This window comes from Hoplias malabaricus, chromosome 14, assembly GCF_029633855.1.
Source record: "Hoplias malabaricus isolate fHopMal1 chromosome 14, fHopMal1.hap1, whole genome shotgun sequence".
Taxonomy (NCBI): Eukaryota; Metazoa; Chordata; class Actinopteri; order Characiformes; family Erythrinidae; genus Hoplias; species Hoplias malabaricus.
This window is the reverse complement of record NC_089813.1, coordinates 16701571-16729363: the sequence shown is the minus strand read 5'-3', so window position 1 is coordinate 16729363 and position 27793 is coordinate 16701571. Positions and strand designations below refer to the sequence as shown.

At 37.6% G+C, this 27793-nt stretch overlaps 1 protein-coding gene across 1 annotated transcript in view; it reads right to left on the bottom strand.

Moving 5' to 3' along the window:
• Positions 1-1534: 1534 nt before the first annotated feature.
• LOC136665881 (dedicator of cytokinesis protein 3-like) overlaps positions 1535-27793 on the bottom strand; it is an 82034-nt gene continuing 55775 nt past the window's right edge. Inside the window, exons 29-54 of the mRNA XM_066643711.1 lie at positions 27307-27382; positions 27076-27176; positions 26851-26909; positions 26579-26727; positions 25789-25874; positions 24397-24423; positions 24195-24290; positions 24056-24110; positions 22833-22926; positions 21698-21846; positions 20906-20992; positions 20670-20774; positions 19677-19818; positions 19357-19523; positions 19111-19197; positions 17796-17975; positions 14305-14388; positions 14079-14195; positions 10469-10551; positions 8702-8813; positions 8528-8609; positions 8231-8346; positions 7172-7256; positions 6944-7054; positions 5087-5169; positions 1535-3813 (exon numbers count right to left, since the gene is read on the bottom strand). Of these exons, the coding sequence (XP_066499808.1) occupies positions 3142-3813; positions 5087-5169; positions 6944-7054; positions 7172-7256; positions 8231-8346; positions 8528-8609; positions 8702-8813; positions 10469-10551; positions 14079-14195; positions 14305-14388; positions 17796-17975; positions 19111-19197; positions 19357-19523; positions 19677-19818; positions 20670-20774; positions 20906-20992; positions 21698-21846; positions 22833-22926; positions 24056-24110; positions 24195-24290; positions 24397-24423; positions 25789-25874; positions 26579-26727; positions 26851-26909; positions 27076-27176; positions 27307-27382 (3205 nt within the window). The 3' untranslated portion in view covers positions 1535-3141. The remainder of the gene's footprint in view (positions 3814-5086; positions 5170-6943; positions 7055-7171; positions 7257-8230; positions 8347-8527; positions 8610-8701; positions 8814-10468; positions 10552-14078; positions 14196-14304; positions 14389-17795; positions 17976-19110; positions 19198-19356; positions 19524-19676; positions 19819-20669; positions 20775-20905; positions 20993-21697; positions 21847-22832; positions 22927-24055; positions 24111-24194; positions 24291-24396; positions 24424-25788; positions 25875-26578; positions 26728-26850; positions 26910-27075; positions 27177-27306; positions 27383-27793) is intronic.

Below are 27793 nucleotides of genomic sequence, written 5' to 3'. Positions count from 1 at the left end.
GTGAAAGATAAAAATGTGGAGATGTTAAGAAGGCAGTGCAAAGAAAATAGAACAGAGAATTTGCCAATTTAATAAAGAATCTGAGTACACCCTATAGCCCAGACCTCAGCATCACTGAAAGTGTTGGAGATTAGCCTGGATCATGAGAAATTCTCACAAATATGTAAGTGTGGAAATATATCCCTGTAGAATTATGGATTTGGGTTAATGTTGAAAATTTAATATCAATCATGTCTTCAATGAGGACAAATAAATGTAAAACCACATTTAAAAACAAGACTGAACTTATATTTAATTGTTTTTAATTATGTTTAATGCAAAAACTTGTTACGTTTCCACTGTGTTCATGTTTTTTCTGCAAAAAAGACAAAATTTGTACTTAGTGGATGCTTTCTTTGGAAATTAACTAAAAGGCTTGGTCTCCGACATTTGCATGGTGCTTTATATAGTTTTGTCCATTCTTTACATGTAATAATGGATTTACATGTAATCATCAGATATAAAAGTCAGTCAAAGCTTAATGCACCACATGAATTTATCATAAGGTTTTATCATTTGGCCAGAAAGCTTTTAAATTAGCTGACTGCTATAGAACACAGAACTGTTACTGGTGAGGTGAAATGATCTTTCCTTTGCTTAATGCAACAAAGACAATTTTATCTTGTAGTACCTTTGGGTCCTATAAAAGTGTCTTTGTACCAGGCTTTATGTAACTTCAAGTCCAAAGTGATGCATAGCCTTTTGAAGTTAATGAAATAAGGCTTAATATTTAGCAATATCCTTGATTTAATTAGTTTAATATTTTGAATAGTTACTAAGTAAAATGACTTAATGAGGCTGTAATTGTTCATTCATATCAAGCTGGGCATGTAAGATTGTATTTTTTTCTCCAGGCTTCAAATAACCACTAGAGGGTAAAAAAAATTTATGGAATACTTCTGAGACTAAACATAAAACTTACAAATTATTAATTTGTTGTGTAAATTATAAATTAATAATATGTCCATTTGCTTACAGTTCTCGCTGCTTGTTTTTCACCAGTCTGATGTTTGACTTCACATTTGGCTTTACTGTTACCCTGCCAGGTCTCTTGCATTGTGCTTTCTGACTTTTTTGTTTGCTGTTCTGACATAAATATGTGTCAAGTGTGAGTTTTTTCAGTCCCCATTGGCTAATGAAATTTTAAGGGATAGCGCAGCACCCTGGGAGTTGTAAAGCACAGCAATCATGTATTTTTCATGTGTTTACAGAAAATTGTAAGCAAAAGGACATGACTAAACAAAGAGTTTTAGATTTGAGATTTTTCTTTTTTTGCTTGAGTAAGATTTATTTTCAGTTTTTTTTATACAAATCTGATTCTATAATGGGCTGCTCGGCATTGGAAAATGAACAAATTTTCTTATTAAGAGGTCAGATTACCTCAACCAAACCCAAGTTCAGCAGCTTCTTAAAATTAATGGGTGTCAGAGCTGATAAAATAGACATATATGATTTAACCACATATTTACATATGATTGTATGGTCTTATCCTGCACAGAAATATGTGACAACTATTGACTACAGTGTAGTTAGTATAAAAAACAGAGCTAAACTAAAATTTATAACACCGTTTATTCATGCGTTCACAATATGTACAAGAGGGCACATTGAAAAGAGTATAAATTAATTTTTCTTCAGACTTAAGATCTCAAGTCTAGAACAAATGAGACAATCACAATCTATTGTAATTCGCCCAATATAAACATGAATTTCCAATAATCTTCATATACCACTTCTGGGTTATGTACATAAAACAGTGACACAACAGCTTTGAGGGTATGTGATTATTCAAAAGCATGTTTTCACCAGGCTGTCTTATGTATGTACAGTGACTGAATGTACATTGTAGTAATATGCTTTGTAGGTTTTTGGTGTGGTTCCCCTATAGCCACCATACTGTTCAGCATCTAACATTCAGATACACCTGAGGTTCGGCACCTGCTTGTGTCTTGCTACTACGACTGTGATGGAGGGGAATATTCCCAGTAACTTTGGAGAAAAAAAACCTAAAAACATGGATCTGGTTTGAAATCATTAAAGTTGACTGTAAAAAAATAATTCCAACATAAAATTATTTGTCACACTTAAATGAGCCAAACAAGTACAAGCTGGATGGGTCGCTCAAAGCACCATCAAACAATTAAATCCAGATCAAACTAGATTAGTTTCTTGTAACCAAATGTCTGTTTGCCACATTATTACTTGTCAGAGGTAATGAGAACTAGTTGGATCACTTACAGCCAATACAATGCATTCAAATTCTTCCTGAATGAAAGTGATTCATATGAGGTCCATGTGCTTGAGTAGCTAGCACGACAGCATACAGTATTTACACCTACACTAAACTAGCCAGTATTGATCTGCGAGAGCTTTAGGAAGAAAAGAACTATGGTGCGTACATGAAACAGGAGCATCAACAATGCAAACCTAGCAGTACCTGATTTGTAGCCTGAAAGGTGAGACAAAGTCAGTTTCTGGACCTAACCAGCAAGAGGCGACAAGTCGTCTCCTTTTTTCTCACCATTATAAAGACACTCGGCTGGTTTCAGAACATTTGCGAGACGAAGTATGTAAAGTGCTGCAGAGTAAAACTTTCAGAACTGTGTCAAGAAGTAAAATGTTTGCAATCTACATGATTGAAGATATTTTTCTTCCAGTCAACCTGGGGTGTGTTACCGTTTTTCGAAGCATTGCACTCAAATGAGAAAGCCCCGCCATTTTTGCCACTTTAGAAGACCGAGGACCACACAAAGCAAGGAGACTACAGGGATTGTCTATTTTATATTCTTCACCATACTCACAAAATATAGCTTTTTAATCTTTTGATAGGGTACAAAAAAAAACCATGCTCACAGACATTTTGGACACCAGAGTATGATTCGTAAGCATGTGCTGCAAGCCGAAGCATAGTTTTGTTTTCTCTAGAATCTGCGACACGAGGCAAGTCCTGGTCTAGAGGCGTTCCTTGCGTGTTCTCATGTAGTCTATGTATGATGGGACACTGTACAAAGCCTCTGAAGACCAGGAGCATGCTTCGTCCCAGTCTCAGCCCATCTTCTGTCTTCCCTCCTACCTTTTCTTCTTCTTCACAATGCCTCCTTCTCACCCCGCATTTTCCTCTTGCTCTTCCCTAATGCCCTGCTCCCAGGTAGCACGGTGAGGAGGGAATATTCTGCGTGGGAGGGGTACCGGATGGACCCCCAGCCCCCCCTCCTCCTCCCTCAAGCCAATTTTAGGGGGAACAGCTGGTGGTCCAGACCGGCGTATTGATGCATGATGGTGGAGGTGGTGGTGGTGGTCCTGCATGGGGTTAAAACCCGCCGGACGCAGATGGCAAGGCCGTTGGGGCTCTGTTGGTTCAGCTTCTGGACTGTAGAGGCCATGCTCTGTAGCGGTGCCATAGTGACCATGGCCATGGCCATACTGAGGGTGCTCAGGAATGGATGGGTAGTGCACATGCTCGGGCACGCCGCTGAAGTGCACGTGATACTGCGAGCTCATGTGCTCATCAGGGCTCCAGTAGTGCACTGGGGCAGCGTCTATAGGATTGTCATGGCGACTGGACGTGTCGCCGTGGCCAGTACCAGAGTTGTCATTGCGACCAGGGGTGTCACTCTGAGGGTTGTCATGACGACTGGGTGTGTCAGCATGACTGTGCACACTCTCGCTGAGGGAAGACACACCGCTGCTGGCGCTGCCAGACAGAGTCGAGTTACTGCCCCCTAAAACTGACACGGGACTTGTGGGAGAACCAGGAATAGGGTGCAGAGGAGACTGAGAATAGGAAAGGGAAAAATAGAACATTTAGTATCTCCAACTCTTTTAACATATTTACCATACATTTATTAATCACTTGGTACACTCAGAGTTGATCCACATGGTAGAAATTACAAATACAAATAAATAAATACATTTGAAACTCATTTGAAATAAATGTAGTGCTCTATATCTAAGTCTTGTAAATGTGTTAAATATATAATTTAAAAATCTAATAACAGCCTTTTTTAAATCTATCTTATAGATGTATATACTATGTGTCCTAATGTTTGTGGACAATGAATTCAGATAGATTTAAGGTCTGTCTTAAACTGTGCTCAATACCAAGCATCAGGAAAAGTGGAACATAGCCCCCAGCACTGGGTTGTTGAGTGATGGAGCACCATTCTTAAGGCTGGGATGACTTAGACTGGAGTTTGTGATGCAGAACTAATCGTCCCGTATCATTACCTGACCTCAGTAATGTTCTCATGGCTAAATGCAGTCCAATCCTTTCAGACATGTTTTAACAACTAGTGTAAAGCCTGCCCAGACGTCTAGCAGCTGTTACTGAATCAAAGGGCTCACAAACTACCTGTTGAATTCTATATCATTTTAAAGTAACACTAGGTAAGATGTGATATTTTTTTTGCTCTTCATTTTTAAAGCACTGAAATCCAAGGTTAGAGGAAGATAGTGTGGAGGTTTCTTACCCTCTAGCAAATGTTACATAGTGCAGTTTCTGCTGTGCTGATCCCGAAGCAGCAATGACAGAGACTCTATGCTCCCTATCATAGCCCAGGGAAGTATTACAATTATTTTGAAGGTGTAATTTTAAAGCAAAAAACACTACCCAGTGTTCCGTTAAATGTAATAACACTAAAAATACAGTGTTAACAAAACTTTATTTTACCTCATTGTACTGTAGACAGCATTGCTCAGGATTTGGCTGATCCCCAGTCATCATTGAAATAGAATTAGTGAAAAGGTGGGCTTCATGTTACTCACTGACTTATTCACTGTTCTGTAATGAAATTGTACTTAATCCAGAGGGTGGGATCTGTAAAGTCCTCAAAAATGAGACCAGCATGCTCTTTTGAATGATGGAGAGTGACTCAGAAGCAGGTGAGGCATTATTTCCTGCTACTTTATGCATGATAACATCAGGCAGCTCAGCACGTAAAAGGCAGCATGAGCCATCTGATTCATGTCTGGTAAGTGCCAGATTTGTAAGTACACAGCTTACACACAGAGAAAGGCAAATGCCCTGCTGTATGTTGGTATTTCTCACCTTTCTTAGTGAGCGCACAGGCAGAACAGGTGGAGGTTCATTCATCTGCTGCTGGAATGTATCGAAGTGCATCAGGAAATGACCTATGTAGACAGGGAAAGTGGTTGTGTTATTTAACAGAGTTTACTGGCTTAATTTCAGCATGTGTTCAAGAACATTCTGAAAAATAGACCCTTAAGCCATATATTGACAGATTAAATCTACAAACCGGATTCCAAAAAAGTTGGGACACTAAACAAATTGTGACTAAAAACTGAATGCAATGATGTGGAGATGGCAAATGTCAATATTTTATTCGTAATAGAACATAGATGACAGATCAAAAGTTTAATCTGAGTAAATGTAATATTTTAAAGGACAAATATGTTGATTCAAAATTTCACAGTGTCAACAAATCCCAAAAAAGTTGGGACAAGTAGCAATAAGTGGCTGGAAAAAGAAAATTGAGCACATATTTTGTCCCAACTTTTTTGGGATTTGTTGATGCCATGAAATTTTGAATCAAAATTTTGATCTATCAAATTTTGACATTTGCCATCTTCACATCATTGCATTCAGTTTTTATTCACAATTAGTTTAGTGTCCCAATTTGTTTCTGTGTTTTTCTGTGCTTCTCCTGAGAATAATTACAGGCTAAATTACCTACAGTCTCTACACAACCCTGTTACCCTGGTCATTTTACATGCCGAATTATTAGGTGTACAAGTCTTAAAATGTTTTTGTATGTTTTAAATTGAGGATGTATAATTATAATTAAAATTTCAAACATTCTCCAGCTCTTTTGTCATCTTACAGTACCCACTGCATGATATTAAAAATGACAATTCTCATTTTATTCAACACAATATAAAGTAGTTTAAAAATGGCAAAGCAAGAAGAATTTATTTGTCACTTCATTCGTTCTGGGTTCCGTTAACGCACAAGAGCTAAAAAAAAAAAAACCTTTCATTGCATTCATTTCATTCATTCATTGATTGTCTGTAACCGCTTATCCAGTTCAGGGTCAGGGTGGGTCCAGAGCCTACCTGGAATCACTGGGCACAAGGCTGGAACACACCATGGAGGGGGCACCAGTCTTTCACAGGGCAACACACACTCAAGCATTCACTCACACCTACGGACATATTTGAGTCACCAATCTACCTACCAACATGTGTTTTTGGACTGTGGGAGGAAACCGGAGCACCTGGAGGAAACCCATGCGGACACAGGGAGAACACACCACAATCCTCACAGACAGTCACCTGGAGCGGGACTTGAACCCATAACCTCCAGGTCCCTGGAGCTGTGTGACTGCGACACTACCTGCTGTGCATTAATTTGTTAATTGATAAAATTGTATCCAAAATATGTTTGGAATTTTAGTTGAGATGATTTAAAGATGGTGATTTCGATGTTTGTTACTGTGAACACAGCATATTAATACATTTTTTTTTGACAATTGTTATATTTAATACTATGCAACACTTGCCATAAAATTGCAAAAGATGATAATGTTTGAATTATAATTATACATTACACAAAAATGGTTTAAAATATATTATTACTCTTTATATATTGGTAGGAATGAATAAATAAATAAATAAAGAAAGAAAAAAAGAACTTTTACAGACCTCCCCAATAAATGAACAAAATCTGAATAAAGCTTTAAATGTAGTTTTTGCCCAAAATATTTTCATGATTTACATGATTAAATAAAGGTTTTGAGCTTTGTGTCAAATTATCATTGTTTGTGGAAACTGTCCATGCTATAAATAAAAATTATATTTATAAAACAATGGACTAGACTACAGGACTTTTACTTATGTCATGTATGTGGTTTAAATGTGCATATATATGAATGTTTTTGTATATTACCCTGTGGGAATGTGCGGGAAGAGCTGTGTGGTGCATTCAGAATGCTAGGGTTCTGCATGTATGATCCTGCTTCTCCATCCAAACTCCAGCTGCTGGGGGCTGTAGGGAATCCTGGAGGAAGATATTTAAATAATAAATACACTAATTAAAAGAGCAGAAGTCTACCTTGAACATGAGTACGCACAGATACACACAGATGTGCTGAAAAAATGACTAAGGAGTCTGTACCTCTGTCAGTGAGGCCTGGGTGGGGATCAGTACATGGTTTACCAGGACTATGCTGTTGTAGTATAGAACGCTGAAGGTTGTTCATCTAAGCAAAAGACACAGGTGATGTAATAGACAGTATTATAACTGTAAATTAGTGGACACTTATTCACAGTTAGAGGTAGAGTTATACCAAACTGATGTAGTAACAAAAAATTTGATTTCTTAAAATAAGGATATGCATAGGTACTTGAGGAACTGATTAGTCATTCAAAGGTCAAGAACTTGAAAATAGTAATCACTATTCGGGTATACTAGGGATGCACTAAACCTAAATGCTAATTAAGCTTTCAATAAAATGTATTCTGCCATCTAAACCTCGAAACAGAATGACCAATTATATTCTGATACTTAAACTCTTAATAGAATTTTCCATAACTGCGTCAGTTCATTCATTTTTTTCTGAGCACCTGGAGAAAACCAACGCAGACATGGGAAGAACACACGGACTGTAATCCCAGGTATGATTTGAACCCAGGACCTTGGGATCCTGGAGCTGGCAGCGACACTCCCTACAGCACCACCATATTCAGTTATTTCAATTCACCTTAAATAGCAGTAATAGCAACAGTTATGTTCTGGTACCAGTCCATCTTCAATGGTGCACGAGATTACTTTTGGCAGCTAAGCTTCAATTCAATTACCATTGAATTCAATTAATTCTATTTACAGAGCTGTGTTTTACAATTGATGCTGTTACAAGAGTTTCATAGAATTCTGGGATCTAGCCCCAAGAGGCAAAATTGGAAAAGAAAATCAGCAGAGGTAGCACCTCTACCACTTTGGCAGAAGAGCATTGATGTCCTACAGAAAGAGGATGCTCTTCAGTGAAAGAGCAAAACAAAATTTTAAATAAAATTGCTGTTGGTATTAAAGAAAAAAAAGTAACAGTAGTTTTACTGCTGCACGTTTTAATAGATTGTTTTTTCTTTATACATTTTTTTTCTCTCTTTAGGCAGTTTGTTCAACTGCACATCCATATGTTTCATCCTGTGTGATTAAGCAGTGTAAAGTCTGTACCTGTCCATTTTCATTGTTGCCATAGTAAGTGGTATTGTTAGGTCTCTCCCTATGTGGAGGTAACAACATCAGCAGTTCTCGGTTATTCTTGTTCTTATCAGAAAGAGAGGGAGAACCTGAATGGGTGAAAGAATGGGAGAAATTAGAAGAGAGGGACATAAGGTACTGAAGAGGGAAAAGAAGACAAGACAGAAAGAGAAAGAAAAAGGCACAAACTTGAGCTGAAATTACTGGAATGCATTAATAAAATCTGTGTAAGGCATCTGTGATTGTGTAATGTTTATCACAGTGTTTTACCTCTCGCACTTGAAGGGGCAGAGTTTATCATCTGTGAGGAAGAGGAACGAATGGAGCTCAAGCTTGAAGATGAAGGACTCGGCTGAAGAAGACAAACCAAATACTGTAAACAATATTTCACTGGTTAATGTGCAAAGGTTTTACAAATCTGGAGAATGTAACCTTAAAATTAACCTGCATGAGTGGAGTATCATCTGGTTGGTCTATTAGCCCGTCTGTCAAAATCATCAAAGGTCCACCCTCACTTATGGGGTGGGAGGAGTGGAGGCGAAGAGAGCCAAGGGGACTAAGATGGAAACAGAGGAACAGAAAGAAAGAAGAAATTTCAATAAGTCTTAAATTTGTTTAATGGAGTTCCCCGTCATTTTCTCCAATGACACACCTTCACGTTAGGGAACAACCATTAAATTAACACCAAGTAGTCTGGATGCGTCATATTCTGAACTGCACCCCCACACCCCATATGGAGGATGAAAAAGTGATTTGATTTTCAGCTCATGTGAGTTACTCTTTAAATAAATTGTAAAAACAGTGAATAATCATATTTTTACTAAAATATTGTTTGATACATTTTGTTGGCACAAATACTTGCAAGCTAGTAAGGCCATATCACAGTGAAAACAGGTCTCCTACATTGAGTGAAATTTCAGATTTCTTACTGGAGACAGAGCAACAATTCTAACTCAGTTCTTTAAATCTACCTTATTCATTCATTCATTCATTCGTTGTCTGTAACTGCTTATCTAGCTCAGGGTCTCAGTGGGTCCGGTGCCTACCCAGAATAATTGGGTGCAAGGTAGGAACACACCCTGAAGTGGGCGCCAGTCCTTCAAAGGGTGACACAAACACACACACTTTTGAGTAGGCAATCCATCCACCAACTTGTGTTTTTGGACTGTGGGAGGAAACTGGAGCACCCGGAGGAAACCCACACGGACACAGGAAGAACACAACAAACTCCTCACAGACAGTAGCCCGGAATGTGACAACCTCCAGGTCCCTGGAGCTGTGTGACTGCGACACTACCTGCTATGTCACCGCCCTAAATCTACCTTAAATCTAGCTAATCCGTAACATTTAGAAATTCTAGGACCACTGCGACTGTACAATAATTAATGAAAAGTTTATCCAAAAATCTAATTCAAGTTTAGTTTTACACAAGACTAATACAGTTAAGTAACTGAAACCTGACACACTAAATCCTTTTTGGACACTTAGACTTAAAGCTTGGTCAGGCTACTAAACAAAATTAAATTACTTATCATTAAATCATTAAAAATAATAATTCCTTGAAACAAAGTACAATTAGAAATGTAATATGGGTCTAAGACAGGGGTGTGCAAGCATTTTTCAAAGTGGGCTGAACTGGATCATATCAAAATTCTCAAGGGCCAGTCTCTCTTTCCAAATACATTATTCATAAATTATTTATAATAGTGTATTCAAAATATGAAAAACACAGATTTACAAAACAGTACAGTTTCTATTGATTAACTACTGGATTTCATTTTAGAGCATTAACTGCTGCAGGACATCAAAAGAGTGTAAAATCTAACATTTTACTGCAGATACTTCCATCTCTTCAAATCGCCGGTTCTCACTGTGAACTTTGCATCACCAAATGCCTTTCTGTGTATCACTTTGCAGGCGCAGAGAAATGAATGGCGTTTAAGTTTAGCTTAGTTCATTAACACAGTGGTGCAACATCCTGTACATTAGCGCACTGCTGCCACCGTCAGGTAAAAGAAAAAACTGCCAAGTGCCAGTGGGCCACTAATAATGTTTTCTTAAAAGTGAGGCCGCGGGCTCCCCTGGTCTAAGATAAGCATACATGGATGAAAAAATAAGTTACTAAGAGTATTTAGAACAATGTTCTTTATATGAAAGGTGTGTGAAAGGTGTTTTTACATTTCAAGACCACTAACAACATGCGTAACTTACCTGTTAATTATTCGGCTGCTTTCTGGGCTTGGTGGCAGAATTCTCATACCAGAAGGACAAATACGATCCAGTGCAGCAACACCCTGCAAGTGCACATGGAGATAAAACGAGAAAATTAATTATTTCAACATGAAACATAATAATGCCTTAAGATGGAATGAAATGATTCATTCATTCATTATCTGTAAGCGCTTATCCAGTTCAGGGTCGTGGTGGGTCCAGAGCCTACCTGGAATCATTGGGCGCAAAGTGGGAATACACCCTGTGGGGGGCACCAGTCCTTCACAGGGCCACACACACACAGTCACATTCACTCACACACTCACACGGACACCTTTGAGTCTCCAATCCACTTACCAACGTATGTTTTTGGAATGTGGGAGGAAACTGGAGCACCTAGAAGAAACTCACACAGACACAGGGAGAACACACCAAACTCCTCACAGACAGTCACCTGGAGTTGGACTCAAACCCACAAACTCCAGGTTCCTGGAGCTGTGTGACTGCGACACTACCTGCTGCGCCTCACTGCCGCCCGAATGAAATATTATAATTTAAAAAAAATTAACTGCTAAGTATTAGTGTCTTCAGCTACATTACTATTCAGATTGACATTTGCTTTGTTTACCTTTGTGTCTTTCAGAAAGTACAGCATTTCCTCTAACAGTAATGCAACATTTCTCAAAGTCTGGGGCGTAGGTATTGCAGGTGGGGCATAAGGAATCAGAAGGAATGAACATTTTTTTGCCTGTCTTTATTTAGGCCTTTCTGTTTTGCCAATAAACCTTACTCAATAAAAAGCATCCATTCACAGTGATTTAATAAATAGCCCTTAAACATGCTAAAAGTACATTAGACTGGAGACCAAAAAAATGTAGCTTGCCTGGAACCATAGTGCGAAAAATAAAAATTGATGGTGGAATGTTAATTGTGGCAGAACAATATAAAATAGCACAATGGGGCAGCAGACGTGTGTATAACGTTTATGACTTGAGAGTGGCAGTATCAAGCAAGCAACCCCGTATTTAAAAGATGTGTAGTGCAAAACAGGTTGATTGCAGTTACTGATGCTGTGATAAAGCATAGTCATTTGTCCACCTGCCTTTGCTAATTTCTGAACAGATTTAAAAGTGAGAAACTGAAGCACAATTTAATTAGTAGGCCAATTTTCTGTATTTTTGAACATTAATGTTAATGTATCTGGTGTTATAATGTTAAGCTACCGATTTAAAGATAGAAGCTGATGTTACTTCAATGAATTGTAAACTTGCATGTTTATCTTATTACAATTTTGTTGGAGAGAAATTCCCCTTCTTCTGAGGTGGGGAATGATAGAAAAAGTTTGGGAACCACTGCAGTAATGGGAAGAGGTTTACACAGTAACAACGCATTAAGCCTGACAATTTATTATTACTATATCTGTATTCATGTTTTTTTTTTTTACAGTTGTTTTGTTTAACATTTGAAATGTTACTCCATTTTATGTGAGGCATGACTGCTAAAGTGTGGTTTACTAAAAAGATTCTCGAGGTCAACACCACCAGGGGGCCATCAAATGGGATGATTTCGCCCATCAGTATCAGGAAACTCTAGTCAGTGATATGTATATTGACTAACAACTTAAGAAATGTCTGAAGGAATGTGGCAAAACAAATTAAAACTGCATGCTGGCTTGCATGTTGTTTTGATGGTAAGTATGCTACCTAAAATTTTAGTTTGTTACAGATCATTTCAAAGTCTAATAAAACTTGGATCAAGACCAGACAAGCCTAGTCTTACTGGACTGCTATTTGTTGCTGTTTTTCAAATAAAACAAGACTTTGTGGGAGGTTTGAATAAAATATCATCCCAGACTCTAATATTCTGCCACATCTAAGAATTAACTAATGTGTCTGTGAGGGGTTTGGTGTGTTCTCCCTGTGTCCGCGTGGGTTTCCTCCGTGAACTCCGGTTTCTTCCCACAGTCCAAAAACACACATTGGTAGGTGGATTGGCTACTCAAATGATTCCATAGGTTTGAGTGTGTGAGTGTGAGTCACCCAGGACTGGTGCATTCTACAGGATGTTTTCCTGTCTTGCGTCCAGTAATTCTGGGTAGGCTCTGGACCCATGGCAACCCTGAACTGGATAAGCGATTACAAACAATGAATGAATGAATGAATGATTTATGAAATATTTTAACTATCAAATTTGGCCCAAATAGAGCAGTATGTTTACTGTGTGTTTACAGGAGTTTGAACTGGGTGATACAGGACCACATGTATATAGAACAGTGGGGAAATTAGGATCCTGAGTATAAGCTGGGCTTCTATTGAAAAAGTTTGCAAATGTTATGCTCAGTAAAGAAATATCAGCAGAAAAAAAGGCAAATGAGTCAGGTTTCCATTCACTGCTCTTTTATGAATAAACCTCAGACAGAGTTCTGATCAAAGCAAAACCCACTCAGATCTCTACATCATCTGAAGCCCTCTATATCAAAAACACACTCATCAGTCAAACAGCTTCATTTAATATTTATTTCTTGAGGCTTTTGTGTTTTGATAGAAAAGTAAATGTCTTGTGGCCTTTTGCACAGAGGTGTATATGTGTACAATAATTTACATATTGTCGCTGTTAATTAAAAACATATATCTCAATTTTTGACCAGTTTAGTTTATTGTATCACTTGAACACAGCAGCTATCCTTCATACTGTGTGAACATTTCATGATGAATCAACCAATAGAAATGCTCCAAAATTACACAGAATATTTTTTTTACATTGACTTCCATTGAAAGTTAAGTTTTTTCTCCTGTAAACTTACAATTGTGACAGATGCATGCTTTTCAATGGACAGTGAATTTATACACTAAAATAACTTCAGGTTGTGGTGTGAAGAAAATGGAGTGGTCATTAAGTACGGCGAGGAGACAAGAAGAGGTAGAGTTGGCTGCTAAGTCCAGGGCTTATTTCATGCACAATAGGATTGAAGGTGCTAAAATGTCATTCTTTATTCGAAGAACCATTTTTTTAGGAATTTGAGATATTCTAACTTTTTCACATCGTCTGAGAGCATATTTAGTGCCCTTTCCATTTATTTATGCACATTTTCATAATTTGCATAAACTCAGTGAATGGAAAATCGGTTATAGATATACTCCACCACTGGGGAAACACGCTCACTTCTAACTAAGAACACTTTTAATGAACTGATTAGTACGATAAAGTATGTTGGATAGTTCAGGGTAGGGTTGTGTGGTATAACTTGCTCTGCCTACTCTGTGAGCTACCATGAGTCAGTTAAAACTCACCCAACCCTGCTCTACAAGCTTCCCTGTTCTGATTAAACCTTGCTGTGCCTAGGAGTGTGATGAAAAACTCATTCGCTCCACTCTTAGAACGACACAAGTATAAATTAGCCTCACTATGCCCACTCTGCAAGCTGCCCTGATGTGTTTAAACATTACTCAATTACCCAAGTGCATAGCTATAGTATTTAATTGCTATTTTAGCTTACACTATAATGTGAATCTCATCATTTGAGGCTCACAAATTGTAGCAGATACTCATTTCTCTCATCCCAGAGAACTTGCAACTTAGGGACTTGTAAACATAATAAATATATACTCACATGAGACAAGCTACTTCTCATCACATGGAACTGATCCACCAACTTCTTGTGTAGGGGACGCATTTCTGGATGCACCAGCTTCTCATGGACAGCCAGGCCAACTCCCAGAATGTGAACCTTAAATCAACAAATCAAAAAGCAAAAGCAAAAGCAACAGATTATAATTTTTTTATTAACTTGATAGAGAATAATTATTTTTGTACAGTACATGTATCTAGGGTCTGACCTGTTCCTGCATGAGCTCTTTCAGCTGGGTGATTCTCTCCATCTCTTCTGGGTGGCTGCTGATGTACTCTTTCTCAAAGAACGCCTAAGAGAACAGGAGAAAGTGAAAATACTAGTTATATCATTAAGCACAACCTACACCCTCATTTAATGTTTGTTTTTATTATGCTTATATCAAAGGCAACAATCAAACTGGAAAACCATCAATTATATGCAGGAAGAAAAAGACCAGGCAGGTTTATTTTTTGGCAGATTGCCATAAGATGTTACATCTGTCACATAATTATCAATTGTTAATTAATTAATTCATATTCTGTAATCAGTTCATTCTGTTTAGGTTCAGAGTGGGTCCAGAATGCCAGTCTATTACAGAGCATCTCCCACTCACCTCATCAATCACACAGGGCACTGCCCACTCACCTAATCACTCCATGGACAATTTTACACAGTCAGTCCCCCTAGCAACATCTATGTTTGGACTGTGGGAGGAAACCAGAGAACCCGGAGGAAACCCATGCATATATATATATATATATATATATATATATATATATATATATATATATATATAATATATATATATATAGTATAATATATATTATATTATTAAATATCCTATTATTATACAGTGCTGCAAAAGTATTCGACCCCCTTGAACTTTTCAACCTTTTGCAACTAGTGAGACACTATCGTGAAGTGGAATGAAATTTATTGAATGTGGCAAACTTTTTTAACAAATAAAAAACTGAAAAGTGGGGAGTGCAATATTATTCGGCCCCTTTACTTTCAGTGCAGCAAACTCACTCCAGAAGTTCAGTGAGGATCTCTGAATGATCCAATGTTGTCCCAAATGACTGATGATGATAAATAGAATCCACCTGTGTGTAATCAAGTCTCCGTATAAATGCACCTGTCTCAGGGTTCTGTTCAAAGCACAGGGAGCATCATGAAGACCAAGGAACACACCAGGCAGGTCCGAGATACTGTTGTGGAGAAGTTTAAAGCCGGATTTGGATACAAAAAGATTTCCCAAGTTTTAAACATCCCAAGGAGCACTGTGCAAGCAATCATATTGAAATGGAAGGAGTATCAGACCACTGCAAATCTACCAAGTCCCTCTAAACTTTCATCTTGAACAAGGAGAAGACTGATCAGAGATGCAGCCAAGAGGCCCATGATCACTCTGGATGAACTGTAGAGATCTACAGCTGAGGTGGGAGAGTCTGTCCATAAGACAACAATCAGTCGTACACTGCACAAACCTGGCCTTTATGGAAGAGTGGCAAGAAGAAAGCCATTTCTCAAAGATATCCATAAAAAGTCACATTTAAAGTTTGCCACAAGCCACCTGGGAAGGTGGAAGAAGTTGCTCTGATCAGATGAAACCAAAATCGAACTGTTTGGCCACAATGCAAAACGATATGTTTGGCGTAAAAGCAACACAGCTCATCACCCTGAACACACCATCCCCACTGTCAAACATGGTGGTGGCAGCATCATGGTTTGGGCCTGCTTTTTGTCAGCAGGGACAGGGAAGATGGTCAAAATTGATGGGAAGATGGATGGGGTCAAATACAGGACCATTCTGGAAGAAAACCTGTTGGAGTCTGCAAGAGACCAGAGACTGAGACAGAGATGTATCTTCCATCAAGACAATGATCCAAAACATAAAGCCAAATCTACAATGGAATGGTTCACAAATAAACATATCCAGGTGTTGGAATGGCCACATCAAAGTCCAGACCTGAATCCAATCGAGAATCTGTGGAAAGAGCTGAAGACTGCTGTTCACAAACCTCACTGAGCTCGAGCTATTTTGCAAGGAAGAATGGGCAAGAATTTCAGTCTCTCGATGTGCAAAACTGATACAGACATACCCCAAGCGACTTGCAGCTGTAATTGCAGCAAAAGGTGGCGCTACAAAGTATTAACGCAAGGGGAACGAATAATATTGCACGCCCCACTTTTCAGTTTTTTATTTGTTAAAAAAGTTTGACACATCCAATAAATTTCATTCCACTTCACGATTGTGTCCCACTTTTTGTTGATCCTTCACAAAAAAATTTTATTTTATACCTGGCAAAAGGTTGAAAAGTTCAAGGGGGCCGAATACTTTCGCAAGGCACTGTATATATACTGCCCAAACTCACCCAGTGAGATTTAGATTCTCTATGCATGTCCTGTGATTAAAATTCATTTGTGTAAAAGACAATGGCAATGACCATATGACCCTGGGAAAGAGGACACCATATGCAAGAGCAGGACGGCCTTCTGGCTGATACTTGCCTACAGGGACAATGTTTTTGCTTCTACCTGAGTCAGGGAAACCAGGCACATCAGTGGAAATGCTGTAAAGCCCAGTCTATTCACTATCCAGGGTCAAACATTTCAAAAGATCAAGCTACGGGCAATCAAATATATTAGAAAACATAGCAAATTCAGAGTAAAAAAAAAAAGATACACAGCTCAGACACTGTGTACTCTGTATACAACACTCGGTGTACATTTTAGGACATCCCCGGAGCTCAGCATCTATACTAAGGCACTAAACAGAACGGCATCATTCCTCGTACCAAGTGAGTTTGAGTCTCGGAAAAAAACATTGTCATGTCTCAGATCTTGTGTAATTGAACATCAGACTTATGAAAAATGGCCTCAGCCCAAACTCCCTCAGAAAAAAAGGCTTCAGACTAAACTCCCTCAGAATATCCAACAATAGCACTGCAGTCCACACAATTGATTACAGCTGACAAAGCAGCCTCTTGTTTGGGACACACACTAGCATTTCTAATATCAATGTCATTGAGTGCATGACTAAAGCCAGGACTTTATATTCCTTCTCCATATAACACAAGCTCAAGACCACACTTCCATTTCATTTGTATTGCTTTTTCATTTTTCCAAACTGAATGGTGCATTACAAGGATTGTCAGTTGCCAATGTAAGGGACTGTCACCAAAGTGCTAATCCTTATGTATAAGTCCTATGCTGAAATTCAAAATATCAATAGTGTCTTTACTGTAGGACCAAAACTGTAAAACCAATTTAACTGTACTGACACTAATGTCTGAGGATGTCCTAAAATGTACACCGTACACAGACAGACAGTCGGAAAAGTCTGATAAGCTGAGTGCGAGAGCGCAGCCAGAGGTGTGGATAAGTACCCTACATTATGAGATTATGATATGGTTTAAAAAACGAAGCAGCAAACAGGATAAATATGAAACAATTACTAGATTATTAATTAATTCATTCATTCATTGTCTGTAACTGCTTATCCAGTGTGTCCAGAGCCTACCCAAAATCACACACAGAAAATAAAAAGTTTTACTAATCAAACCACCCCTGGAAACAAGCAAAATCTTGCAGCAGCAGTATGTATCTGCTTCATACCATTAAATGCCAGCCAAACCAAGCACGGAAACAGGACTAGTGGAAATGTCCATATATTTCTGCTGTTTGTGTTAAAACCGTTAGGAGCAGTGGGCTCACCTCCTGGTATCTCACTATTCCACCGTTCACCGCCGCATCAATCACGCCATTTAGACACATGCTCAGCAGGTTGATGTTGCCATGGTGATGGCGGTGCTGATACTGACTGATCAGAGTGCGCAGCTCCTGGTTCTTATTCTCCACCACGTACACGGCATTCTCCAGAGGACTTACCTCCACCTGTTAAACACACACACGCGAATACAACCATACAAAACGGATCATCAAGAGTTCTTTATTGAAGGCAACTGTTCTATATAGAACCCTGAACACTCAAAGAACCCTCTGAATCCTGGAATGGTTTTGCATGGTTATTGGTTCCTCAATGTTCCAAATCTCTGGTATGTGGTTATTTAAAGAACCTATTTAAAATGGTGTTATATACACCAAAACTATATCTGTGCAGTTATAAGTCAAAGAACCGTTTTTGGTACCACATAAAACCCCATTTTACACAATGATCACAGACACATACAGAGATATATAATGTCTAACTGACTCTAACAGTCCTAAATGAGATTTAAAAGCATCTGTAATATGCAGATCAGTCACTGCTAGGGAGAGCTCTTTATCATCATGGCCCCCACAGCTGCTTCAACTCTGCATTTCACTGTCCTCTTTCAAAGCCAAGATTTTTGAAAAATTCTTAAAAAGATTCTAAAACACTGCTCCTTTGTTCTCCCACCCACTCTCAAGCTCTCAAAAGCTATTATGCAGTTGTGGGTGTTATTGTTGCTGTGTTTATGCAAGTATGAGAAAGACAAAATATAAATTAAAGGTGCAGTAGGCAATTTCACTGGAGTGCCTCTCTGTGTTATTCAAGTTCACCTACCTAGCCAACAGAGGTCAAACATTCTAAATCCTGACAAATTTGACAGCAGCACATTAGTCAAGGTGATATCCAGTGGCCAACAAAGACAGGCACTCCGGAGGTGAAGGTTTCCATTTATAATTTCTTAGGTACATAATGCAATTGTGCTGAAGCCATTACTAAAATAACTTTTAAATTATACTTTTCATATCTTTCAGTTTATTTTTAGTAGTTTGAATATGACATTAAATCACCTAATGCATCTTCGAAAGTATTATTATCATTTTTATAAGAACTTTAAGATCCCATTTTTTTATCTTCTGTCTGGAACATTATTCAGTTAAACTCATAGTTTATTATTTAGTTATACACCTTAAAACCCATTGTTCAGTAACTGCTTCATAAAATCCAGTATTTACAGTGGAACTAAAGCTAAAATGATGTAGTTCTGAGTGCTACGCTGACAGCATAGACAGCTGAGAATAAGAATACTTAATTACTCACCACTTCTCTTCTCTCCACCTCAAACCAGCGTGAGATCCCTGGCAAGGGCCGACAAAGAACCAGAGTGGTTCTCTCAATCCACAAACTCTGCAATGCGTACAGTACATTACATTACGTCCATCTACATTTATGCATTTAATCATGTTACTAATGTAGGGGAATACAGGGTTAGGTGTTTTGCCCAAGGCCTCCTTATAGATGCAATATGGTTTAATAGGAATCAATCCTCAAACAAAAATTGCTTACCCTGAATTCGTTTTCTCTGTCTTTGGGGCCCTTGTGAAAGGGCCGGTCGTAGTGAAATCGAGAGACATTATTGATGCGATAGAAGCTTTTGATTCGCTCTGGGACCCTCTCCATCATGGGTCCATCAGAGAGTTCAGACACAGGAGTTACAGCATACACCTGGATATCTACAGGCTCACATTAAGCAAACAACTCCACATATAATCATGCATGTAGCAAGGGTACATTTACATGCAGTATACACATTCTGAGATATTATATAAAGTCAGTGAAACACAAATAACTATTTCAAAAAATAAATAATAGATAGGTTAGGATACACTGGGCATCACTCTGTTGAATGCTGTCATCTGGTAGGTTAGGGTGTTGAAGCGCAATGGCTTGTGGAAACTCTGTCAACAACCGCTGTTGAAAGTCTTCAAGACGCTCATAGTCATAGCCTCTACATACAAACTCCTTATTCTACACACAGAAAAATATATACACTTTTACCGTTATATGTCTCATTTGTATTATATTACATGTCAAAGTTTGTCAGATTTTCAAAATCATTTCACCTTTAGACTATGAAAACATTTCAAATGTTATTGAAATTTTATATATATATATATATATATATATATATATATATATATATATATACACACACACACATACACACACACAGGAGGTCCTCGGGTTACGTCAGTCCAGAGTTACGATGTTTCGACGTTTTCCCATTTACTGTATAAAGCCTTGTTTCGGCTTAAGTGGTTTTGCGTAAATGTCGTAAATGTCGTAACGCGAACTTCGTGTTTGGTGTTCGCGGCGGAAGAATGCACGGTTACACGGCTCGGGACTGAGGAGGATAGGTGTTAGGATAGGATAAGTGCTTACAGTATGTTATTTAAGTGCAGTATGTATGTATGTTCCGACTTACACCGAAAATCGGTTTACGACGCGATGTAGGAACGGATCAACGTTGTAAATATGTGTGTATATTTATTTATTTATTATTATTTTTGTACAAATACACTAACAAATATGTTTTTTTTTATTCATTATTTTCTAAGCCTAATAAATAACCAAATCATAGCCATATAATTGTTTTTGCATATCTTGCATAAACATGCATATCTTATAAACATTAAACAAAATCAAGAGTGTTTGCTACAAATAAACCATATTTTCTCTGATAGTCCTACAAAGTCAGTCAAAGTTTTATTTTAAAAATATACAAAAAAAATAATTAATGCATATGCGTTATATCACATGTTGTGTATTGCTCCTGAAATATACTGAAGTATGGTTCACATAAAATTAGCTGGACTTACCCGCAAGAAAAATGGAAACTTGCGTCCGTAAAAACCCATTCTAAAGAATTCAGGCTCCAGACGCTGCTGCTCAATGATGTTGTCATAAAAACTGGCCTCCATTTTCTGAAACATAGAAATTAATAAGGATGCACTGAATTAATTAATGCTCAGTGGTGTACATGTGTGTATATTACTTAAGCAATATTATATGAAAATTACATGGTGTATAATCTCTTTCACATAAACACGCTCACCCGTATCCAGCTCAGGCTGTGGTAATCATATAACACCTCATATTGTAGTGCTAGCTCTCTGCACAGGGAAATTCCATACTCCCAACACTGAATACACACACACACACACACACACACACACACATACACGAGATTAAGCAATTTAAGGACATCTTTGTAATTAACATAGAAATTGTATAATATTTTATTTGCTTATTTCTATATATATATATATATATTCATTCATTCATTATCTGTAACCGCTTATCCAATTCAGGGTCGCGGTGGGTCCAGAGCCTACCTGGAATCATTGCGTGCAAGGTGGGAATACACCCTGGAGGGGGCGCCAGTCCTTCACAGGGCAATATATATATATTTATGTTAAAAAGTATATATATATTAAATGATTAGGTCTTAGACAAGAAATATAATGATTTGGAAATAAGTCAAATAAAATAATTGTATGATTGCATGATAAATCATAAGCGGACACAGGGATAACACACCAAACTCCTCACAGACAGTCACCTGGAGCAAGATTGGAACCCACAACCTCCAGGTCCCTGGAGCTGTGTGACTGCAACACTACCTGCTGTGCCACAGTGTCGCCTGATTCAAAGTTAAGTTAAACATTTGTGGATCTTGTGCTTGTCAAAAACAACACAAGCGATTATTTTGAGTATTGTCAAAACACAATAATTTATAGCCGGAGTGAGTCATTATTAAAGAATTGTACAAATTGTTAGGTGTAACGTATATGAGCTTCAGCCTACAAAAGTGTGAATGAAGTGTGTGTTCGTGGGTGTAACCTGCCTTGCCCTTGTTAAAGTAGTGCAGGATCTTTCTGCTGAGGCTCTCTTTGCGCTGCCACTGGCTTTGAGCAGGATATTGCAGGAGGTCTCGCAGCGGCTGCTCGGACCACTGCAGCAGCTCCCAATACAATAGCAATGTGAATGCTGCCTCTGTGGATCAGCAACAGGAGAATACATTGTTTTAATAAATGTTGCCAGCTTTAAGGAACTGCTCTATGAGAAACACCAGTCAAAAATCGATTACTACTTCAGTATAAGGCTCAGCACCAACTCAAACAGTAGTTTTTTCTGACCCACAACCAGTCAGAGCAACATTATATTTCTTGAAGTCTGATCCAGAATCTCCTCCACATATCTCACTATAATCAACTTCCCCTCTCTTAATCTTCACATCCAACAAGTAAGATTTATTTTTTTATATTTTATGTTTGATCATGGGGAGAGAGAGAGGGGGGAGAGAGAGAGGGAGAGAGAGAGAGAGAGAGAGAGAAAGAGAGAGAGAGAGAAACAGAGAGAGAGAGAGAGAGAGAGAAACAGAGAGAGAGAGAGAGAGAGAGAGAGTGGAGAGAGTGGGAGAGAGAGACAGGGAGAGAGAGAGAAAGAGAGAGAGAGAGAGAGGGGAGAGAGAATTTTTTTAAGCGTTTATTGATCAACTCAAGTTTTTATTAGGTGTTTTTTTTTTTTTGGTATTTTTCATTTTTTTTATTTTTTTTTTTATGTTTGGACTGAAATAATTTGGATCAACAGGTATTTTCAAAAAGCTATTTAATGACTGTGTTCAGAAGGATGGATACAATTAAGAAGCTGAGAAGCTTGTTAACATTGGGCTGCATATCCTACATGTAAAACTTTATGTTAAACCTAATTTAACTTTAAATGTGCAATTTCAACATAAACATAAATAGGTCATTCACTCCACTAACTATATTCCAGAACTACAATCTACTTGTGCATATCATTGGTAGACTGCTTCACATTTGTTTTTGTGTAATGCAAATTTCCCTTTTTGCAAGCAGCCAGAATCCATTCTGTTGCCAAAAACAATGATGAGAGAGCTTGACTGAGAGGGAACTGAGCTTAAGACAATAACGTGAGGAATTACACATATTGATCCACCTCACTTTCTCTTCTCATACCTGTGTAGTTATGCATCTGCAGGTGGAGGTCACAGAGCTTGTGAATATAGCGGATGTACATGTCTTCTTTGGTTATCTCACACTTGTAGAAATTCTGCAGGACACACAAAATAAAAAATAAAAAAAACACAAAAAGTAGTTTAGAATGAAGGACATTCCTTTAGCATTTCTGACAGATGAATGGATACAAAGTTGTCAGCTTTGAGGAAATTGCTAGATTCCGAGACTTTGAAGGTATCTATAAGGTTAACAGCAGGTTCAAGGATAAAATAAAAAAAATGTCTCTTTTATAAGCAAAAAAAAGTCAGAGTTGGATCAGACTTCTATCTACTAAGTGGGGTTCCATTTAACATCATCATATTTCTTAAAATGTATAGCTGCCAGAGAAACTTTTGTACAGCTGACATTTTAATACATGGTGAACTAATTTCTGACTGCAGTATGACGTGTTGAATAACTATAGAATCTTTATAGAATAACGACTCTTGTACCTGTACACACAAACAAACAAATAGGTATTATTTAGATTAGAGGCCAAAAGCCTTCACATTTTTGAGGCCTATAGGGGGCAGTAAAAGCTGCATTTCTCCTACTGTCAACTGCTGCAGGATACTGAACTGAAAAAAGCAATGTCAAGCAAACATTTACAATTGTTTATTCCCATGGCTTCAGCATAAAATTACATCAAGTTAAATGCAAGATTTCTTTAGCTCATGCTGATAAGCCAAAATCCAGTGTAAATGTGTGAGATTTTAATTAGCAAATGTAGCATAATTTTGCTTAGGCTATTAAAGGGAACATATGAAAATATCACTTTTTCAGTGAGGTAGCACATTAGTTTGGGGATCTGGAGGGTCTACCAACCATCAAAGTGTGAAATAAAATATTCCAGCCAATTTTGTTACTCAGAATTTTTGTTAAATCAGAAAAACAAGGGAGGAACAAGCCATTCTTATTTTGTGCTTAGTTGTCCCGTCTCCTCATCTGAGTATCTTCAATCACTGGAGGAACTTGTTTTGATTCACTTTTTGATTCATCAGTGAAATGATTCACTTTTTTTTATAGTCAAACTCAAATGGCAGGGTTAGAATACCATTGTTTTGAATCTACACAGATTTTTCATGTTACCATACACAGAATATATGAATATGTACTAATACTTAAGTGCCTGGGAAACACCAAGGCAATATTTGACAAATGTATGTGGGTGATTAACATTTTACCATAATGTTTGCTCCCAGCTTTTTACTCTCTGTCTCTTCTCCTCTTACACTGTCCCTACAGAGATTAAAAAAGATTAATGTAATATTTCAAAAATGCATCAATATTCATACTGAACACATAACACACACAAGAACACACCTGTAATCCAGAAGTCTCTCTATGAGACGTGTGACTGAGGTGATGAAAGACACTCCAGTCTCTCTCCATGTCTCCTGCTCCATCTTCTCTAACAGACTGGAAAAAAGAAAAAAAACATAGTTAATAAAAAATAGATTTAAAAATGTGTATGTGTGTTTTAGTCTGTACATATGTGTCTGAGTACAAATAATTGGCATAGTACCTTGGGTATGGTCCGAAAAGCTGAGTCCTATAGAAAAATATACAGCATACTTACAGCATATCTTCATAATAAAATTACATACAGTTCATTATTGATAGCACTGCAACAACAATTCCAGTCTAAAACAATGATATCACATTGTCACTGTAAGTGATTTTCAGGTTTTCCACTCTTTTCTAGCATATTTCCAAGGACAAATTCTAGGACAATTTCTGGCTAATTTTACATGTTGGAGAGGCAACATGTGTCCTAACGAATGGGTGGGAATGCCATTACTAAATCGAGAAAACATGCAACTTCCTACACTTTATGCTTTTTCTAGACTGCTGATTGTAACACATTTGTGTGAATTGAGAGGCTGTGCCATATCATACCATTAGCCAGTATATTGATATAACCTCAAAACTAAGCTAAAAAAATCTATATTCTAATAACAGCAATATTCCACCTTATTTATGTAATGACGTTTCGCATAATATGGTGTACATTTATCATGTGAGTCATTTAGGCACAGCAGCAAGTATGGTGGCAAATGGCTCTGGTGGAAGAGCTTGTTTCCAAAAAGGGGAGAGTAGGGTGGAGGTGGTTTGGTTACAAAATATCAGATGTACAACAAAGTATAGTAATATATAAAATATAAATATTTTATACTATATTTCACACCCTCAAGCAGAAGCGCTCAGTAAAATCTGAGGAAATTCAAAAATTCGGAGGAGTGCGCAATGGCCAATATGCAGACCAACTATACTGACAGACTACACTCAGCGTTGCATTTTTGTATTTGTTTTGATATTGACTGGAAACATTATTTATTTAATAAAACATCAAAATCTTGCCAAACAAAATAACCAAATATTTTCATACTGTTTTTGTTTCTAATGAATATTTCACTGCCAATATTATTGTTATCTCAAAAATACCCTGAAATATCTTTATATTATTTTAATTTCATATCGCCAACCCTAGTAATTGCTACACACAGAAAGATTCTGTACTGAGTTTCAAGAGAAAATGTACAATTTTTGCTCTATGATAGGTGGATAATACAGGATGTGTGAGGTTTTACAAACGAAACATCCAAACAGCATGTTCCTAACCAGCCAAAACAGCAGCTGAGAGCTTGATGAGGGAGTAAAATTACACAGCTTTTAAATGTAATTCAAAAATAGCCTGTAGTTTTAGACACAGATGGAGAGTGTGTAAGTACCACTGTCTGATCCTGACAGACACTTCCTGAAAAAAACAAACTCTAAAACTGTACGCTGTGATTAACACAAGCTCTTAGGGAATCTAAACAAAACAGCATAACCCATGTTTGTGCATGTGTGTGGGTTTGTTTTATGTATATCTATAAAATGTGAATGTGTATAAAATATGGCTGTTAGTACTCACAGTAATCCAAAGAGCTCTCTGTGGTTTTCCTCTCCTTTTCCATCGGACATCATACTGTCCAGTTTATCCATTAACTCTGCCTCTACCTACATAAGCCCAAAGATGTCTGAATTAATTGACAAACTTATACACATCTGCACAGACATCTCATTCTCCAAAAAAAGGTAGAAGAGGTAGAACCCCAGGATCATTTAAGAGCTTCATTCAACAGAAACCACAACAGAACTATCTTACTAGATACTTGTTGGCATACAGCTAACTCATCTAAGGATAAACTAAACCAACACCAAAAGACAGCACTTCATACTGTAATCTCTTTGCAACATCTGTTGAAGTAATACTTGGAATTAAATGACTTATGTTAGCGCACAAATGAAGAAGACAGAAAAGTGCAGTAATTTCATCACAAGCACTTTGAACTTGCTAAAAAAAAAAAACTTAAATATCTTCCCCAATGCCTTTCTTAAAACCTTTTAAACATACCATATGAGTAAAAGAATAAAGGTGCTTTAAGTTCACGTTCACTTTGAAGTTTTAAATTAGGTCTAGAATGCTATATTGGCAACATATTCCCTAGTGCAATTGTGGGCAACAGGTCAAGTAACCTTTTATTCTATTTTACTACATGCACTGGCATAAGACTCTGTTCTCAGGACATAACACTGACCTGTAGCAAAATCCCCAAATTGTTACAAGCAAAAAAAACCCAGAATAAAACCCAGAAATTAAGTCTATTTTATTATGAATACATCATTAACTGTTTAAGAACAGAAACATTTATTTGAATGACCTGTTTGAAGTTGCCATTCTTGCGTTGTTCCCAGTCCATCATGTCATGGAAAATGGGAATCATGATGTTCCTGACCTCAGCCTGTGGAACCAGTGTTACACCTAGGAATGGCCCCATCATCCCAGGGGTGAAATGAGGTTTATTATCCCCTGACACAGAAAAGAAAACATATGAGGTTTACTGATCACAATAAAACATTGTCTGAAAAAGCTTACAAGTTACTTAGAAATTGAACCCGATAGATAACAGCCAGTAAGAGCATGTCTTCTTACCTAGCTTTTGCCACATGCTAAACAGCTCATACGCCATCTGTACTCTCAGATCTCCATATCTGTTTTAATAAGGCACGCACACACACACCATATAATTACAGACCCTCATAATCAAGTAGTACAGACAGTATAGGAATATGTGAGTATGTGTTCATGCACATATTATGTTCAGACACCAACTGCTGTGAAATGTTCTCTATATAAAAAACTGAATTGAATTCGTACTTGTCCAGTATTCGTTTTCTTTTGACTTGACTGAGAGATTCAAGCTGCAGACTTGGTTGACTGATAAACAGCACAGCCAAACTAAAGAAGGAGTTCCACACCTGAAAATGGACAATCAGTAACATGTTTTTTTACTCTTTGAATCACATATTACAGTGTTAAAAAATGCTTTGATAACACTCAAACTGCAAATACTAATGATCAGCTACACAGACAGAGAATTATTTTTACCTTAAAATCAAAGTCTGTCTCTGAGAAGTTCTTATGAAGTGCAGGAGTCAAATATCGGGTGGTTGTCACAATAATTCTACAGAAGGAAAAAGAGCACTGCTGAATTCCAACAAGCATAATATAACATGAAGCTAGAAACAACTGAATCTGAATTTGTCTCATAAGGTAATATGCCTAACAAAATAGAGATGAATGAATGGTGAGTGTACCACTCTAAAACTCTAAAATTTCTCAATCAAGCAATGGAAAATTTAGCGTAATTCAATTATTAATTATATTTTTGTCTATTTCATGATACTTGTAATTTGACTGCATCCATAGGTTTGTGACCCACCCTAATGCAGCTGTCTTTAATGGACACCATTGACTGGATTATAGAATACCCGCTGAGAACCAATCACAGTAAGTAAGCTCTATCAAAGTACATGTAGGTGGAAATTACCAATGAGATTGTTTGTCAGTTCCCTGAAAATGTTGAGAAGCCCTA